The sequence below is a fragment of the Aulonocara stuartgranti genome (genome assembly GCF_965226115.1).
Source record: "Aulonocara stuartgranti genome assembly, chromosome: 6".
In the NCBI taxonomy this organism is placed as follows: Eukaryota; Metazoa; Chordata; class Actinopteri; order Cichliformes; family Cichlidae; genus Aulonocara; species Aulonocara stuartgranti.
In genome coordinates, this window is record NC_138944.1 from 4,170,361 (window position 1) to 4,187,696 (window position 17,336).

Here is a 17,336-nt window from a genome sequence, read left to right on the forward strand (position 1 = left end):
AAATGCATAAGAAGGTTTTAAAATCGTGGTGGGTGGTGTTTAGATAAAAATGAGGAACTTGTGGAAAAACTTGTAAGAACAGCCTGCTGTTCTCTTTGAAACTTGAAAGTAAAAGCTGCATAAACTGTTCCATAGTATAAAATATTTGTTTACAAGTAAGCTTTCAGGTTGTTTTTAAATATATATAAAACTAGTAAACACAAATTGTTCTCATCACATGGAGTTTGAGTCATGAGGGGCGATCTGGCTGAGAAACAGGGACACGACACGCTCGTGTGGTGCAGGCTGACCCGCCCATAGAGCTCACTTTGAATTACCGCTGTTTTAACACAGCAGATAAAAACAGATAAAAACAAATAACTCCATCCTGTATAAAATACAATTTTAAACACTTTAAACTGATCAGCAAAGACTTTAAAGGGGTCACAGATTATAAATAAAGAGGGTTCATTTTCCAACATGCATGTCTATAATAAGGATTATTTTTTTTAAATAGAGGAGTCGCCACCAGCTACAAGCTTGAAATTTAACTGGTCCTTCTGAGTGCATCTTTGTAAATATAATCATATGATATTAAGTATCATAATAGCATCCAAACGCTCTTGTGCTAACGACGAGATGCAAAACAAACTTCTTCTTCACTTCCTGCCACCATCGACCCACTTCAGCTTGCTTACCGGACTAATCGTTCCACAGACGATGCCATATCTCACCTGCTCCACACATCCCTGAGTCACCTGGAGACTGGCAGAGGGAATTATGTTAGGATGCTGTTCGTGGACTACAGTTCAGCATTCAACGCAATAATTCCCTCTAAGCTTTTCACCAAGTTGACGGATCTAGGACTCAGCTCATCACTGTGTCAGTGGATCCTCAACTTCCTCACAGACAGACCCCAATCAGTGAGGGTGAGAAAACAAGTCTCCCCCTCCATCTCACTCAGCACTGGAGCACCTCAGGGCTGTGTTTTAAGCCCCCTGCTGTACTCACTGTACACTTATGACTGTGTAGCCACATCAGACACCACCTCCATTGTCAAGTTAGCTGACGACACTGCTGTTGTGGGCCTGATCTCCGACAACATCGAGACGGCCTACCTGGAGGAGATTAGGAACCTGGAGACCTGGTGCCAGGAGAATAACCTCCTCCTAAACGTCAGCAATCTAAGGAGCTGATCGTGGACTTCACTACAAAGCAGGCGAGGAATTACAAGCCCCTCATCATCAGTGGCACGCCAGTGCAGAGAGTGGACAGTTTCCGATACCTGGGTGTCCACATCACTCAGGACCTGTCATGGTGCTGTCACATCAACACCCTGGTTAAGAAAGCCCGTCAGCGTCTCTTCTTCCTCAGAAGACTTAGAGACTTCCATCTGCCACTGAAGGTGCTCAAGAACTTTTACTTTTACTCCTGCACCATTGAGAGCGTCCTGACGGGAAACATCTCCACCTGGTTTGGGAACAGCAGGCTATTCGGGCCCTGAACCAGGTGTAGGACTGGACTCTCCCACACACATCACATCACCACACGCACTCTGGTTTTTCTTCATGCACACTTCCTATAATTTATAATCTCTTTCTGCTATTTGCACATTTTTTTACTGTAAATTTCTAAGTTAAATCTGTAAATTTTGTATAACCTGTAAATTGTAAATACTGTAAAACCACTGTCATTTAATGGTCGGGCATTGCATTGCACAGGTACAAGCATTTCACCTCATGTCATACTGTGTATGGTTGTGTGTGTGACAAATAAAATTTGAATGTGAATTTGAAACTTGTCTCTCGGTGGTCTGGTCTACTGCCTGGCATTTAGGAGACTTTTGTCTTTACTTCTACCACTCAGCACTATTAAGCGTGCAAGGAGAATCCATCTTACTGCTTCTTAACTTCAAACAGTTTCATTCATCTTTATCCTGCATTCACGGCGCAGTTCCTTCGGCTTCTACTGTTTCTACTGTTTCTACTGTTAGGGATATAATATTCTGGACTTTAACAAAGTTCTTTTGCTCTTTGGTTCTCTGAGAAATTTGGGGTAATGAATGTAACAGTTGGGCTGTAATATTTCCTGTATTGCATTAATGCAATACAGGAAATATTAAAAAAAAAAAAAAAATCAGACATATTGTATTTGAGATCTGAAAGACTTTTCCTTTGGCCTACAACACTGTGCAGAGTGCAACATAATTTTAGGCTCATCGCTGATCCTTACCACAGAGAAATAAAGAGTAAGCAAACAAGATGCCTCAAACGCAGACGACTTTAAATGCAGTCTTTCTTGGAAAGTATTAATGTGTTAACACAACAATCACATTTTCCACAGTCTGGCATATTATTAGAAATGTTTTATTGGTGATTTTTTTATCAATCAATTTGCGGTTGATTAAACATCCTGTTTAATCGAGCATCAGGCTTTTGAACCTTGAGTGAAAAGTCCACCACTGGGCAGCCCTGCGTTATGCAGCCCAGAGAAACGATGTCCACATGTGAGGAGAGATACAGAGCTACGTTTTCTGGCGTGACTCCTCCACTGGCTTCTATCAGAAGAGCAGAGAACTCCTCCTTCAGTGCCTGAGCTGTGACTCGGAGCTCCTGCAGGTGAAAGAGGAGAAGTGTAACCATGGAACAAAAACAACAATCACCCTGGGTCTGTGTTTCTATAATATTCGCCACCTGAGGTTGAAAGTTGTCCAGCATGATGACGTCTGCTCCCGCTCTGGCTGCCTCCCTGCCCTCCTCTGCTGAGCGACACTCCACCTCAATCTTACTGCTGAAGCCGCACACCGAGCGGGCAGCTTTCACCGCCTGGGGAGCAAACGGGGTTGTGCGTTTGTGTTTGTCTGCTTTTTAGTGAGCACAGCTGACCTGATGAGAGCTGTGAGGCCTGAGCTACAGAATCTAGATAAAGGAAAGTAAAACAGACAAGCTTCCTCTTTGCTTTCCTGTGCAAAGAGGATGACTGCTTTCGGTAATCTCATGACCTCTTGTGAATCCCAGTGTTTTAAAATAAAATAATTTCACAACTTTTGTAAAACTATGTTAAAAAATTATGTTAAGGCTTAAAATCCCATAAAAACTGAACAGAGTTTTACATAGATTAATCTAAAAATTCAACTCAGGAATATTTCTTTTGCCTAGACGTAGCATCCTCTCAAATATCACCTTAGAAACAAAATGCAAACACAGGTATGCAGACTGATACTGCCAGTCGCTGCTTTCGTCATTTTTCCTCAGTCTTCTGCTTCTGTTATTACTCACACTTCTTGTGATGTATTCTTGTTTTGCTTCCTCTTTCAGGGCTTATTTATTGTTGAATTTCGGTAACAGCAAAAAAAAAAAAAAAAACCCAAACCCTTCCTTCTCATGTATTTTTGCCTGCTTCAGTCTCCTGCATTGAGTCCCCTCTCTGCCAACACATGACAGAAAAAACAAATCAAAAACAAAAGAAAACATGTCTACATGTAATCCTGCTTCTGTTTGGATGTTGCAAACAGAAACATGCCCCTTTGACAGTCAAAACCGTTACCTCAAGCTTTTGGTTTTGAATGTGCAGGCTGTCTGAGGTTTGTTGTTGATATAAAGTTCCCTGAGGTAACTGTAAATTTACAAAACAAATCTATGGGGTGTTTTTGCCTTCATTGTATACTTACAGTGAAGACAGGCAAAGAATGTGAGGAAGGGGAGCAAGGAGGGCACAGAAAATCAAAATATTTCATTAGAAACAGTGCAGCAGTATTGAAAATATTGATTCTCAAAACCTTTTCAAAACTATAGGAGTAGCTTTTGGATGGATGCATTCTTTCTAAAGCTGGCAGGGGCAGGAACTCTGGTTGCAAAAATAAATCAGACGGTATAGAAGTCTATTGAGAAATAATCATTTTATCACCTCAGATAACACTTTCCTGGTTTTATGGTCTGAAACTGAAAACATGATTATTATTTTTTACATTTTCTTATTTTTGTCAATTTTATAAACAAATAGAGTAAAATAAAGATAACCCCAAACAAACCTGAATCTTCAGGTCCCAGAAACCACTGGGTGATATCATGGTGGCTCTTTTATATACAGCCTATAGACGTTTCATGAAGCCCTGCTGTCTCTTGTTGATAGTTTTTGAGGCTTTTGAATCAGGTCTTCAAAATTCAGGATCCAACGTTATCAAAGACATTACTTTCAGTCTGCTGAACTTTATGCTGGAGTTTAGATTACTTACATTTTATGTACTGATCTTTGATGCCCACCTCTGTGATACTTCCCGATGCCCACACATGATTGTCCTTTAACATCACCATCCCACTCAAATCTTGTCTGTGCATGGACACGCCGCCAACCAACATGGCATATTTCTCCACCAGACGAAAGCCCGGAGTAGTCTTACGCGTGCCAGCCACCTCCCCGTGCCAGCCGTGTGCCTTTGCAATAGCCTGGAGCTGAGAGCAGCGGGTGGCAATGCCCGATGCCCGTGCCAGGCAGTTAAGAGCCGGTCGTTCCCCGAGGAGGAGGGAGTTTGCCGGGCCCCTCACCACAGCCGTCAGGGTGACAGCATCTTCACCTGTGGATAAAAGCAGGTAATATAAAAACGGATCTGAATAAAAGTCTGTAATTTACTTTGAGAGTAATTTACAAGAAGAAAACTGAATTTTCACTTTATGGAAAAAAAACTTTTATTCGTTCCCTGTTGAGTGGTTGATGTCATTTCCTGTTCCTATACTTTCAGCAGATATGTCGTTATGCTATTAATCTTCTTTTAGTGTTGTGTTTTGCCTTTTGGCTCCATTGTTGTTTTCCTACCAAAGATAGTTCTCTAGTTACTTGGAAATATTTTGGGATTTTGCTTCAGGTATACTGTATGCCCACATTTTAGTGTGTATGTGATACAGCTCTCTGTTTGCACTCTACAACCTGGGTTTGCCATTTATCTGTACTCCAATTATAAAAACTGTACAGAACTCTGTTTTGGTAACTATTCTCCATGATGTAAATATGTAAAAATTGTGTGTGTTTCTGTTCTGTGTCCTGTTCTGTTTGTATATGTGTTACAACCAAATTTCCTCTTGTGGGACAATTAAACTATTATTCTATTCAGTTAAATTATTTTCTGTTATATATTTACTGTTGTTCATATTAAACATGGCCAAACTTTCAGATGATGATTATGTCAGAGTATGAACAATTAATCTGTGTGAGCTGAAGGCTGGTGACTCAACCTTAGCTATCTTTTTTAACTCTTTGTTCTTTTGAAGTCAAAGAGAGTAACGATCTAATATCAGTGTTTCAATCAAACGGCTGGAGATGAGCACAGAAACATCACCCACCTGCTGTTCAAACTTTCTGTTTAAACATCAGCCAATCAGAGAAAAGTTGTCTTAAGCGGGGATGGGTTAAATAGCTTGTTTCAGACTGGATGAGCTGAGAGGTCACACCAAGACCCAGTGTAGAACAAATAAGGATTATTTTGAACTGTGAATCATGCAAAGCTACTCTGGTGCCCAGTAAAAAAAAAAAATATGGAGCTGGGAATGAGCAGAAAAAGAACCCTCCAAAAAACTCAAACACACTCGATAGTGCTGAATGTTTCACACCCACCCATGACAGTAAATAGTCATGTCTTCTACACCTACGTCAACTTTATACTTTTTAACTGATAATGGGACTTTCTCATTATCAGGGTTTTTTTCTCCCTCAGACCTTCAACCATTGAATCATCAGAGCTTCAGAGGCCAGAAAGTCTCTAAAAGTAACAAGTGGGGCAATAGAGGCAGCAGCAAGTTAGCTTTATGTGGTTTCACACCTTTTCTGTTAGATGTTAAACTGGCTTCTGAAGGCCCATAGAATACATGATACATTTCCATTCATTATCTGCTATCTGACTCATGTGAAGTTCTTTGCTACTGCAAAGGTCACAAACACAAATTCACAGAACTTTTCTTGTATTTTACTGCTATGGAAGGAACTATGCAATGCCTACCGATCTCAGTTCCTTCCTGGTAAATCCAGTCCACTGTGCAGCCCACTTCAGTGAACACTGCTGTGAAGAAGGGACACCCAGCTAGGATGCTGTGTGGAGTTTTACACAACAACCTTGCTTCCACTTCCCGTGAGCCCACACACACTCCTGCAGGATCAAAGTTTGGCGTGTCCTCTGCCAGCCACTCCCGTGCCAGCCGGGTCAGGGTGTGGTGTGGGACTGAGTGCACAGCCGGGTGTTGGCATGGTGGAGACATACTACAAATGAGAGAAAAGAAAGTGATGAGAAACTTCAGTTGCTGGGAATGTTGACATGAAAATGAGAAATGAAAGCTGATCATAAGTCAAAAAGTCAAAGTGCTTTCTTGTCCTTTAATGACAATATGAATGAATGATTTGAGTCAATTCTGAGCATGTAGACAATCTAAATCTTGTTCCTTTTTCTTTCTAGTAAAGAATGGTAGTGAAGGAATTATAGAAAATCACAAATAGTGGATATTAATCTTTATATTGCCATCAAAAACACTTAGAAAGAGAATAGTGCCTGTGAAAACCTCAAGGAACAGAAATCTGGCACATACAAAAGTGAAGATCAACGACTGACACTGTGTGTATATACACAGGCGTACATTTTCATAAACATCATTTACATCTTATTTGTAAAGCTGTGTGAGTTTTTATCTCAGCCATTGTGGAATTCTGCCTTCTTTAATTTGCACACACAAAAAAATAATCAGGAAACAGGTGATGCTTAAAAAAACAAGCAAATATTATTTGTTATTTCTGCTCTAACCCTAAAACTTTAACTCAACCCTGAAAGTCCACAGTGAGTTTCACTGTGGAGAGATTGTATTTGTCTGATATTAGCTTCTTTTCACTGGATGTCTATTAAATTCAGAACTTAATTAAAATGCTTCATCTTTCACACAAAGTTCTACAATCAGGCCACATCATAGCTTAAATACTTCATATGACAGTAGAGTGCTTCACTCTCACACTGTGGTTCTTCCTCGGGCCCTCCTCCTGTGGAACCAGCTCTCAGTTTTGATTCAGGACAGGATTTAAATCGGCCTTAAATCTTCACTTTTTGACAGAGGTCGAGTTTGGGCTCAGTGTTATTATCCTGATATAGGCTCAGACTACTGTAAGACTTCCCATGGTGCAGTGCGCATTTTCCTCTATTACCCTCTTTATACTCGTCATGGATTTGTACACTTTCACTAAATGTCATTAACTTTTGCGTTCACACTCCTGAAGTTTGCGTCCTTCTCTCTTTGTATGCAGCACATGGCTGCCCCTCCCTGGTGTTGGCCTCTTCCTGTTATATGGGAGTTCTTTCTCTCTACCATCGTCACATTTTTGCTTTCAGGTGGACATAGGTATATAATTAAAGTAACAACTTCATTTAAGTGCTATTTATGATGTGAAATTGAGACACTAATTCTAGAAGTGGAGAAGAGGAAATGTGTTTTTCTCGGGGGAGGCGGGACGATCTTAGTCTTCAGCTCAGTGAGGTAATTTGCTCTGAAAAGGTTCAGAACAAAGGGCAGAGGAGGGGGAAGGAGTGAGGGGAAGAGAGATATGGTGAAATCTACAGCAAAAGATCCCTGTGTGATACACTGTATTACTCATGCTGTTAGTTTAATCCACTTCTACACGTTCAATCTGATTTTCTACAGATGAAAAACGGGTGGTTTTTCTGACAGTTTTGTCCTGTTAAATAGTGGGCCGTTCTTCCTCCCCACTATCACTGAGTAGTGTTCGCAGCCTTTCAAAATAAAGCATCTGGAATCTGGAGATTGGCACTATATAAACACAAGTAAATTGATTCAGGACATGTGCATTTGCCTGATTCCTGTGCACGTGAACAATTTTGTCATTCAAAAGACACTCAGACATTCATATGATTTTAACATATATCTCTGGCTGAGGCATGGCAGTGAAAAACAAGAAGTGCTGTTTCATCACTGGGTGTTGTGTAATCTTGTAATCTTGGTTCAGGATTCAAAACTAAAACTAAAAAAAAGACAAAGAAAAAGTCAGGTCAAAGTTCAGAACCAATGAGTCTCACGGACGTTTGAAACAAGATGAAAGCTGCACCCACGATTACAAAAAAAGTTTTATCAAGTTGATTTGAAGCCAGCGGACACATTAATCAAACAAATATTAGTTTAAGGAAGGCATGGATTCAAGTTTAAACTGAATTCTGGGAGATCAGATGATCTTACTGCCACATCCTAAACTTACATCAGATGATAGCATTAATGATTTAGGTCCCTGAACAGAGCTGAACTGCTAAATATGAATTACTGCAGGTGAGAATATCCTCTTATTGTGACTGTAGTGGCTCTCACTAACAGATGGGTTTACAAGTAAACAGAAAATATATACAAAGAGAAGAAATAAAACTTCTATGGAAATGTTTTTGTTAATTTTGTCACGGTTCTGGGTCGCTGACGCAGCGTTTTGAGTTTATTGTTATTATTTTCTAGTTTCTCCTGATTTTGTATTAGTTCTTAGCGTTTAGTTCTTGTATTTTTAGTGTTTTATTATTCCTAAATGTGTTCTCCCCCCCTGTGCTCTGTTTGTGTCCCCGAGTTTGTGTTGAACAGTTTGTGAATTTCCTGTTTTACTTTGAAGGTCTGTGTCTCGTTGTGTCTAATTAGGTTCAGCTGTGTTCCCCTTTGGCGTGTCATTCCCTCGTTACCTTGTGTGTATTTATAGTGTGTGCCTGTCTATTTGTTTGTTGTCAGCTCGTCTGTGTAATTTGGTAAACCTCCGCGGCTCTCTGCTCGCTATTCTCCATGTCCTTATGTTTTCAGGTTTGTTCATTAGTTTTTCCCAGTCTAGGTTTTAGTTGCTCCCTGTCCATGACAAATTTTGTCATATAAAAAATTATATAAAGAGTTTTTCAAGTAAACAAATTTAAACAGGAACATCTCCAGAAAGAACCAAAACAGGGATACAATAAGACAACATTAAAATAAGAAATGATAAATAATAAAACAGTACAAGTACTAAAATGAATTCTAAAGTGTAACTCAATCCAATAAAACAGTAAAATGTTAATTTAAAACATTAATTAAAACAGTAATGATCAAAAGTAAAACGTCCTTATTAACCATATTTTATTAAAACACTAAATGTACAGTTTTAATTCACATTTAAATGCTTTAAAACATGTTTTTTTTAACATTATCATTCCTTCAATCCAACTTTCACAAAAACATGTTGAGCAGAAGGATAATTACAATCACTGCGTATTCAAAGTCTGTTTTATGATTGGAACAGTGCGATAAAAGTAAATAAAATATTTACTTACGTCTCCTTCTCTATTAGCCAAAGTAGAAGTGCTGAGCACAGAGAGCCACTGGAAAAATGTTAACGTGGAATTTGACCCCAAGTCCATGTTGGAATGTTTACAAGAGTTAACACTGCAGGCTTTCACAATGATCCTTTTGACCACGTCTGATTTAAAGGTTGCTGAGGTCAGGCTGCTTATTTGTAAAAACGACCTGCAATAAATTCAAAGTTTTCAGCCAATACATCCGAAAAACACGCCGAGACTTTTTAGTGTGTTAATAAAATATTACAGGTTACAGATTCAGTGAATGAGTCACCTGGTCCTATTGTGATTAAAATAGATTAAGCATTATTCGACTTCTAGTAATTCTAGCATTTCAATAACATTGAACAGAACATGTTTTTGGTTTTTTTGGTTTTTAAGAGCCAAAGAGAAGTGAGTTTGAGCCCCTTTCCAGTGATACGGTTCAACAGTTTCTTTAGCTCAAGGAAAACAAGCACAGGAGGGGATGACAGCGAGGACAGCTGGGAGATTGGACAGGATGGAGGGAGATCTCACCGGGAGAGAGCAGAGTTTGGTTAGACCAGGTGAGACTATTAAAGAATCCACAAGGCGAGTCATGCAAGGTGAGCGAGGTTCCTCACCTGGAGATGTGTGGGAAGGATGATTATACAGAGTCACTGGTTTGCTTTGGGGTGGTAGATGAGGGTAATAGGAGGATGGGCAGGCACGCGAGTCACCCACTGGAGGGTTCAACAGGAAATGACTAGCTCAACAGGGACAGATAAAAGATTCTGAGGCCTGAACTGCTTTTCAGAAACTCATGAAACACCAGAAACCAGAGAGACAAGAACACTCAAATAGAGCGCTTAGAACAGCACAGGAAACCCACTAGGGACTGATTACCACTCTGAAGAGACACAGGGCCAAGGAGTGGGAACCCCGGGGCTCCTTCCTAGACTCAGAGACCGTAAGAAAATGAGGCCAACCAGTGCGGGAACATGGCACACGCTGTATTAATCAGAATTTGTCATTCACACATTAAAGAACTGGTTTCCAAGGTAAAACTTGGAATATGTTTTATCTCTGCTTGGACTGGTTCCTTTAAATCTGCATGCTTCCAGCCAAAATTGACTAAAAAAGAGAAAAAGTTTAACTATACCACACCTTGTTTTCTTGGAAAAACAAGGAAGTGAAATTGTCAGAGCTGGATACTAATGCAGAGTTTCAACAGAATGAACATTTTTAAAATGCTGTGAGAGCAAAAACCTCATTATGCTCTTTGGACATGCAGGTGTGCGTCTGCAGGAACCGGCCCAAACAGAGATGTATAAAAATAAAAGCAATCGGTGGAAAGAGCCACTTAGCAACGTGGACCACTTGTAAAGGGTAAAGGTTATTCATGGAGTCATTGCTAGTTAAGGTTAAATGAGTGCTTGCCTCAACAAGGCTCTGACTCTATGCCAGCCTGGCTAAACAATTGCATTTTTTCTATTTAGATTTATCACGTCCACATTATACAACTTTTTTGGAATTGGGTTTGTATTCCTTTTGGTCTTGTGACTGCTCTTAAAGTTATGTTTGCATGTTTGTCATCTGTGAAGCTACATTTGTGATGGTTTATGATTAGAAGTGGTCTGTTTTAAAAAGACATTTTAAATCTCAAGAAGACTTTAACAAGATGAAGAATTTATATAATAATTAAAAACATATTCAGATTTTGACCCCTCGGGTGCATAAGATCCTCCTTAAAGCTTGATGACCTTGGCCAGAGATGTTTTATGTATTTCTGAGGGAGCTGTAAACTAAAAGGGAAAGATTTGGTTTATTTTACTAATCTGCTTTATTTCTTTTTACGCTTTTAAAAAAAAATTGTTTCCAAGCTTGCATGTTAAACTGTATTGTTTGTTCTTATTCCTAATTTTATGATCTTTCTATTCCGTGCCTTGGAAAGAACTTTGTAACTTAACAGATTTTTATTATCATCAACACCAGAGAGTGGTTCTTACAAGGCTCTTATTCACTCTCAGATTTGCAGTTTTGATTAGATGGAGGTAAAAAAAAATAATTTTTTTGCTGAAGTGTTTGTAAAGACCGGGACAAGGAGACCTGCTGTTTTCCCAGAAATCTCCCAAGTGTCTTCTAATCATAGAGCCATTTTTAACCTCACAATTGTGTAGCTGTTATTCCCTAGAAGTGCAGTTGTTAGACAAAGCATTGAACTGTTTCTGAATTTCCTCTTACAGGGCTTGCACAATTCTGTGGTCCCTGACTGGATTGAGAATCTACAACGTCTTTTATCATTGTAAAGATTTGTGTATGTTATTTACAAAAAAAAAAAAAAGAAGAAGAAGAAGAAGAAGAAAGAAAATTTGTCTTTTGTCATTTTCACATCCATGGCTGTGAACTTTCTGCATAAACTCGTGAATAGTGGTTAACAACACTGGTGTGTGTATATGTGACCATGGTACATACATTCAGTTTAAATGTCTTTTCTGACGTGAGAGTTTACAAAATGGACTTTATCTTTATTCAATATGGCCTAAAACTAGTGACTTACTCCGTGAAAGGCTCTTAGAAACACTTAGAAAAGTGTTTATTAAGGCCACAGATCAAAAAAGCTGAAGGTTGTTCTCTCATAAAGAGGCTGATCTCTTATTGGAAACAGGTATGAGAGACAACACAGGTGGGGTTACTCAGTGTAAGTGATTAATCCAAAAGGAAGGTGAAGGTTACCACAGTGTAATTTCATTAAGAATTACAGAAATAAAACAGGAAGTTGCAAAACTGAAACCCAGCATCATGAGTTTCCTTGTTAAAGACTATTACTCACATTCTTACGCATGGAAATATACGCATGTGTCTTTCACATTGAAAAAACCAAATCTTTCAGAATATATTCAGAATATATATTTGTCTATCTTTCAGACAGACAAATGACAAATGGCTAATCTCCTGTAACCAGATATTGTAACTACTATGTTTAAATGTAACAGAAACTGAGCATTTTTTGATTATTACATAAGATAATGTGATGAATTAGGAAAGAATCAGCTGTGATGAAACACAGCGCTCTGTGAAACAGTCAATGAAACAATGGACAAACTTATGTTTGATGAAAGGTATCAAAAGCAGACTGAAGATTAAAAATGGCCTCCTATCACATCTCATCCAGTTTGGTCGGGATGTGACAGGAGACGGAGACAGTTGCTCCCCTTGACTTTTCCAACTTTTCCATTCTTCAGTCTCTTTTTTTCAATACATAAGCGTCACACTTCCATACTTTTTGTTCAGTGGCAGTTTTGAGTATTTGCTCAAGTCAACGTGCTGCACTTCTGTAACCTGTACTGTTAGGAGACCTGGGTCATCAACCCAGAGTTTTGAGTTTTCATTATTATTGAACTTTGAATTTGATATTCTTTATCATTTCTAGTCTTTTGGTTTCTTTGTTAGAGTTCTCTGTCTTATTGTTTATGTCTCTGTGTTCTATAGTCCCTCTCCCCTGTCAGCCGTCGCCCCTTGTCAAGTCAGCATTTCTGTGTTATGTTTCCTGTTTTACTTTGAAAGTCCGTGTCTCATGTTAATGTATCCGGTTTTGCTTCCCTTGGTTCGTCAGCCCTTATTTGTCCCAGCTGTGTTTCCCTCACATTCGGTCCTCCTTACCACCACACCTGCCTGCACACAACACGTACACATACATGCACATATCTGCACCACTTTTATTTTATGTTTTTTTTTTCCTACATCAGTTGCAGGACCAGTGGTGGGGGGGAGCAGGGGGTATGGAGGGGTGAGAGTTATCTTATATTGCTAGTAAAGCTTTAGGAGGCTGTAGTGGCCTTGGTTTTGTTGGTTTCATTTCTCTTTACAAGAGAATCCTACCCTATTGCTTATGTTTGGGGCTCTATAGACCCTTTTCCATTAGTACCTACTCCAATCAACTCTCCATGATTTGACCTGGAACAGCTGATTCCATAACAATTTAGTACCTCCAAATGTGCATAGTCATTTTCATATCAACACGTCGGAGGTCTCGTGGCATAAGATAAAAGGCCTGGACTTGATTTGACGTGTGGTTCTTGCATTTGGAAGATTTTGCTGTGAACAGACAACATGCGGTCAAAAGAGCACTCCATGCAGGTGAAACAAGCCATCCTCAGGTGGGGTTGATTTTGGGGGATGTTGGGGGGGGGACAGGATTGCACGATTTACCTCAACTATGTCACCTTAACAACAATTAAGTGTATCTTACAACCTAAGACCATGTTGTAATATACTTATTCTATTCTTTTTGGATTTTTTCATCTTTTTCCTTTCACAACCGTTGCACTGTTGTCTCTTTTATTGTGCTTGTTTTAAATGTGTGTATGACCTATTTGGTTAAAAAAAGGCCAGATCAAGGGAAGAGCTAGTGATATATGAAACCGTATCATCAGAGTTTAGGGTGGCAGTGATAAAAGTGTTTATATGGTAAATAAAAGTGAGAAGCGATACTTGTGGAACACCTGTACTGACAACAAATGATACCTTGCCTGAACACACCAGAAAGTCATGAATGATCAGACCACATCATATCTTAAAGATCTAACAGGGCTCTGTTGGTCATAACACCTCCCCCTTTTGTGCAGTAACTCCTCCCCTTTTGTGAGTGTGGACGCTTCCTCTATTTGCTCTTTAAATGCTTTGCTTCTTTTATTGAAATTTATTTATTTGTTTATTTTTATTGATTTTTATGCTGATTTTTTCCCTTTTTTCCGTATGAGCTTACCTGCGATAGCTTCTGGACACTTATAGATCATTAGGACTAAAATGTTCTTAACAGAAACAGCAACATTTTTATACACTCAACAAAAATATAAACGCAACACCTTTGTTACTGCTCCCATTCCCCATGGGATGGACGTAGAGACCTAAAATTCATTCCAGATACACAATATAACCATCCCTCCCAAACAGTGGTCACAAATCAGTCCAAATGTGTGGTAGTGGGAACATCTGCTATATTGAGATAATCCATCCCACCTCACAGGTGTGCCACATCAGGATGCTGATCTGACATCATGAGTAGTGCACAGGTGTACCTCAGACTGCCCACAACAAAAGGCCACCCTGGAATGTGCAGTTTTGTCTCACAGCAAAATGCCACAGATGCCACAAGCAATGAGGGAGCGTGCAATTGGCATGCTGACAGCAGGAATGTCAACCAGATCTGTCGCCCGTGCATTGAATGTTCATTTCTCAACCATAAGCCGTCTCCACAGGCGTTTCAGAGAATATGGCAGCACATCCAACCGGCCTCACAACCGCAGACCTCGTGTAACCACACCAGCCCAGGACCTCCACATCCAGCAGGTTCACCTCCAAGATCGTCTGAGACCAGCCACTCAGACAGCTGCTGGAACAATTGGTTTGCACAACCAAACAATTTCTGCACAAACTGTCAGAAACCGTCTCAGGGACGCTCAACTGCATGCCCGTCGTCCTCATCGGGGTCTTGACCTGACTCCAGCTCGTCGCCGTAACAGACTTGTGTGGGCAAATGCTCACATTCGATGGCGTCTGGCACGTTGGAGAGGTGTGCGCTTCACGGATGAATCATGGTTCACATTGTTCAGGGCAGATGGCAGCTGAGAATGTCCCAGTTCTTGCATGGCCAGCATACTCACCGGACATGTCACCCATTGAGCATGTTCGGGATGTGCTTGACCGGCGTATACGACAGCGTGTACCAGTTCCCACGAATATCCAACAACCTCGCACAGCCATTGAAGTGGAGTGGACCAACATTCCACAGGCCACAATTGACAATCTGATAGACTCCATGCGACGATGTGTTGCACTGCATGAGGCAAATGGTGGTCACACCAGATACTGACCGGTTCTGGGTCCCCAGACCCCCAATAGCGCAAAAAACTGCACATTCCAGGGTGGCCTTTTGTTGTGGGCAGTCTGAGGTACACCTGTGCACTACTCATGATGTCAGATCAGCATCCTGATGTGGCACACCTGTGAGGTGGGATGGATTATCTCAATATAGCAGATGTGCCCACTACCACACATTTGGACTGATTTGTGACCACTGTTTGGGAGGGATGGTTATATTGTGTATCTGGAATGAATTTTAGGTCTCTACGTCCATCCCATGGGGAATGGGAGCAGTAACAAAGGTGTTGCGTTTATATTTTTGTTGAGTGTAGTTACCTTATCTTCAGCGCTCCGTGTGTCTGTGGCCTACACACAGCTGAAGCCTGATTACAGCATCTGGGCACCGAACAGCCACGATAGCCTGGAAAGGTGCTAACCGCTAGGCTGTCACTTTCTTGCCTGGCTGATCCTCTCCTTGTACAAATGGGTTTCTGCTACTCTGCCACTGTGAGAGGCTCACTCCAACCCAGAGGACCCTGGGTGCGCACTGTCTCTCCAACTCCGCCTGGTGCTGCTCCTGTTTCACCGGTGGGCCCGCTTCTCGGCCCGTGCTTCCTTCAGTCGTCTGGTTCGCTCCTCACCATGCCGGCGGTGGCGTCCTCCTCAGGTGAGCGACTCTCTTCCACCTCCGGCCCGCGCCTGATGCCTGCTCCTCTCCTGCGTGACTCTCCAAGTACGTCGCTGGTTGCTTCTGTTCCGGGTGTTGGGTCATCGGCTCCTCTCCAGCCACGGATCCGCAGACTTGGTATCGTTATTTCAAACCTCCGCCCACTCAGCCGCACATCAACCCCGATGACAGCTACTGATCTCACCTTATCTATGGCTTTGATCAACACTCGATCTCTCTCCAATAAGACGTTTCTGCTCAAGGATTTTTTCTCTTCTCATGAACTGGATTTTATGTTCCTGACTGAAGGCGGGGAGAGTGCCCGCCCTATGGAAGACGTCCTGCATCGTCCCGGTCCCCAAAAAGAACCGGCCCAATGAGCTGAATGACTTCCGACCGGTGGCACTGACGTCACATCTTATGAAGACTCTAGAGCGGCTCTTCCTCAACCTCCTCCGACCACAGGTACAACATGCCCAGGACCCACTACAGTTTGCATACAAGGCGGGTGTCGGAGTGGAGGATGCCATCCTGTACCTCCTACACAGAGCCCACTCACACCTGGATGGGGGAAAAGGCACGGTCAGGATCCTGTTTCTTGACTTTTCCAGTGCCTTTAATACCGGGACAAGGAGACCTGCTGTTTTCCCAGAAATCTCCCAAGTGTCTTCTAATCATAGAGCCATTTTTAACCTCACAATTGTGTAGCTGTTATTCCCTAGAAGTGCAGTTGTTAGACAAAGCATTGAACTGTTTCTGAATTTCCTCTTACAGGGCTTGCACAATTCTGTGGTCCCTGACTGGATTGAGAATCTACAACGTCTTTTATCATTGTAAAGATTTGTGTATGTTATTTACAAAAAAAAAAAAGAAGAAGAAGAAGAAGAAGAAAGAAAATTTGACCCCACATCTTTGTCTTTTGTCATTTTCACATCCATGGCTGTGAACTTTCTGCATAAACTCGTGAATAGTGGTTAACAACACTGGTGTGTGTATATGTGACCATGGTACATACATTCAGTTTAAATGTCTTTTCTGACGTGAGAGTTTACAAAATGGACTTTATCTTTATTCAATATGGCCTAAAACTAGTGACTTACTCCGTGAAAGGCTCTTAGAAACACTTAGAAAAGTGTTTATTAAGGCCACAGATCAAAAAAGCTGAAGGTTGTTCTCTCATAAAGAGGCTGATCTCTTATTGGAAACAGGTATGAGAGACAACACAGGTGGGGTTACTCAGTGTAAGTGATTAATCCAAAAGGAAGGTGAAGGTTACCACAGTGTAATTTCATTAAGAATTACAAAAATAAAACAGGAAGTTGCAAAACTGAAACCCAGCATCATGAGTTTCCTTGTTAAAGACTATTACTCACATTCTTACGCATGGAAATACATTGCATGTGTCTTTCACATTGAAAAAACCAAATCTTTCAGAATATATTCAGAATATATATTTGTCTATCTTTCAGACAGACAAATGACAAATGGCTAATCTCCTGTAACCAGATATTGTAACTACTATGTTTAAATGTA

General features: G+C 40.8%; 1 protein-coding gene across 1 annotated transcript; it reads right to left on the minus strand.

The window, feature by feature from the left end:
• Window positions 1-2,329: 2,329 nt before the first annotated feature.
• On the minus strand, window positions 2,330-9,329 carry LOC309707713 (nicotinate-nucleotide pyrophosphorylase [carboxylating]-like). Its single transcript, XM_082535196.1, has 5 exons — window positions 9,290-9,329; window positions 5,969-6,225; window positions 4,242-4,552; window positions 2,673-2,804; window positions 2,330-2,591 (listed from the first exon to the last, which is right to left on the minus strand). The coding sequence occupies exons 2-5, from the start codon at window positions 6,222-6,224 to the stop codon at window positions 2,364-2,366; spliced, it is 927 nt and encodes a 308-aa protein (XP_082391322.1). The 5' UTR covers window position 6,225; window positions 9,290-9,329; the 3' UTR covers window positions 2,330-2,363.
• Window positions 9,330-17,336: the final 8,007 nt, after the last annotated feature.